Genomic DNA, 2500 nt, shown 5'->3' with positions numbered 1-2500 from the left:
GAAGATTATCAAGAAGAACCTAAAAAACATTAAATCAAAGTAAAAAAGTAAAGAACCTTCATTTATATTCACTATGTTATTTAGAACTTCAAGGTTGTGGAGTCGAGAGTAGGAAGTAGCAATAGGCCATTTCCCAGTTTATGTCAGCCTCCTCTTCAAAGCGAGTCTACATGCGAAGTTTAGGTGCTGGTAATTAGTTCTACTTTAGATATGAATGAAACCTAATTTTCATAAGAAAAACTTTGCACTTAGACTCACTTTGAAGAGAAGGCAGACATGAACTCGGAAAAGAGCTACAAGCCTGGAGCCAGATTGGCGCTGTGGTGAGAATACTCAACTCGAACAATATGGCCCAACGTCATATGTGGGTTGACTTCGTTTGTTCTCCACTCTGCGTCAATAGCTTTTCTCTTTGTTCCCCAGTTATCCCTAAGCATCAACAACCAACGCCTGATTTGCCTTGTCTATAGTAAAGCCCCACAAGTAAGATGACCTATTTTTTAGGAATCTGATGTTAGCCTAAGATTTGTCCGTTAGACCCCCTCAAAACAATAACCTGTTGACCCTTAAATTTGAAACAGGTTCTTATTTCTAAAATGTAAAAAGTTTGTGCACCTTGTTCTCTACAAACATCTTCTTCGTAAGATGAGCATTACTTTAGGCTATGATGATGTCATGTGATCTTTCGACTTTACTTATCATACAGTGCTGTCATTTTTATGTCATTTTTTTTTAATTCTGTATTTAAATTCGATTCAAATTTTATATAACGGACAAGGAAAAACTGGCTGCTGCATAGGCTACGAAGGCCGAATACCACTAAATTCTGCTATCTCCAATGTGATTTTTTTCTTCAGAAAACAACAACCTAGACAACCTAAATTTATGTTAATTACCACTTATATAAGAACCTGTTTAAGCTAAATTTTAAAATGGAAGGTTGTTACTCTCGGATTTTTCTGTATCACCATCCTCATCATCATATCCTTTATTTGTAGACGATAGACGTTAAAGCAAAAAGACTGCAGGGTCGATTTAATTTGATCGCTAGTCTTGCCGATCAGAAGAGCTTTTCTTTTCAATAAAGGAATTACGCACTTTATTCAGTAAGGATAGGCGAGTTAGGAAACGCTGCAAATTCGATGGTGTTTTGGAATACTATTCCGCGTAGGCGGACACATTTCTGTTGCACACTTCTGTTGGCTGATTATAATCATTGCCAAGTATGGCTTACAACTGAAATCTCTCTCTCTCTCTCTCTCTCTCTCTCTCTCTCTCTCTCTCTCTCTCTCTTTTGGACGTCATTTTAGAGATTCTGAAGAAACAGCGGAACATCAATGATTCAATGAAGACATCTCATAAATAAAACGAACCTATATTATAAGGACGCAATTTGGATCTAAGCAAAGCGTCATGGAGATGAATTTGGAACCACATGCAGAAGACAAGTCAATTTAGTTGTCACAGTTGGATCATAGCACGCGAATATGGCACCCAAACAACCTAATACCAGAATGCATGTGGAGAAGGCATGAAAATAAAGAAAATATAGTAAAACATTCAAACGCTACGAGACATTTAAACAAGGTGACCCATTATTTAAAGTTCCTTATATGGCAGCTTTTCAGCGGAGACGTTTTCGAACGAAGAACGACAACCTCTGATATCAATTAAGCAAAGATTAGTTTTGCCAAATCGTCTCTCGGAGAACAACACAGCAAAACACATCTAGTCACCTCAAGCGAAGCAACACGTCCGGTTCCCATCCGACGCAGAGGTGCACTGACACAAGGTCGACGTTGTTGTTTTGAGGGAGACTGGGGGAGATAATCCAAAGTGCTTTAGCATTCGAATATTCGTCCACAGACCTAGACCACATTTGTCGGAGGGTAGAGCTCTCACAACTGCGCCATTCCTTCGCCCTTTATGATTCACCGCACAAGTATGTGGAGGTGGAATGTCAGACGGTGACACTCGTCCAATGGGGGTAATTTCAAGTACGGCGAAGATATTTTATCTGTTTCCCTTGTCCCCAATTCGAATTGGCCATGTGCCCCTCTCGGCTAAAAAAACCCTGGGATATCTTTTTCCAGATTGTTATTCGACCCTCTTTCCAAATTACTATTCGAGATTTTTATAATCATATTGCATAGTATAGTATTATATCGTACTGATTACCAGTTGATTTGAAATTACAAAATGGAATAGAACAGAGAACGTTATATACGTTCCAAATATTGTCTAAATCTTTGTTGGTTGGTTGATTAATAATAATAATAATGATAATGATAATGATAATGATAATAATATAATAATTAATGATATTTACCCAGGAAGCTCCACTTACGCGAAAGAGGTTTTCAGAGAGGTCCTGCATCTGATCGAATTGGAATTTTAAAATGTTGGTTTTTGACGAAGGAGGAAAACCGGAGAACCCGGAGTAAAGAATCAACAAGAAATTTAACCCACGTGCATATGGTTACAAGTCCGGAATCGAACC

At 38.2% G+C, this 2500-nt stretch overlaps 1 protein-coding gene across 3 annotated transcripts in view; it reads right to left on the bottom strand.

Moving 5' to 3' along the window:
- LOC137974326 (sodium-coupled neutral amino acid transporter 9 homolog) overlaps window positions 1-2500 on the bottom strand; it is a 42020-nt gene that overhangs the window by 5505 nt on the left and 34015 nt on the right. For all 3 annotated transcript variants that reach the window (XM_068821246.1, XM_068821247.1, XM_068821245.1), the window contains exon 12: window positions 1-19. This exon is cut by the window's left edge and continues 130 nt beyond it. In XM_068821246.1, coding sequence (XP_068677347.1) covers window positions 1-19 — 19 coding nt within the window. The remainder of the gene's footprint in view (window positions 20-2500) is intronic.

Source organism: Montipora foliosa, chromosome 10, assembly GCF_036669935.1.
Source record: "Montipora foliosa isolate CH-2021 chromosome 10, ASM3666993v2, whole genome shotgun sequence".
Lineage (NCBI taxonomy): Eukaryota > Metazoa > Cnidaria > Anthozoa > Scleractinia > Acroporidae > Montipora > Montipora foliosa.
The sequence above is the reverse complement of the archived record's forward strand: the minus strand, read 5'-3'. Positions and strand labels throughout refer to the sequence as shown.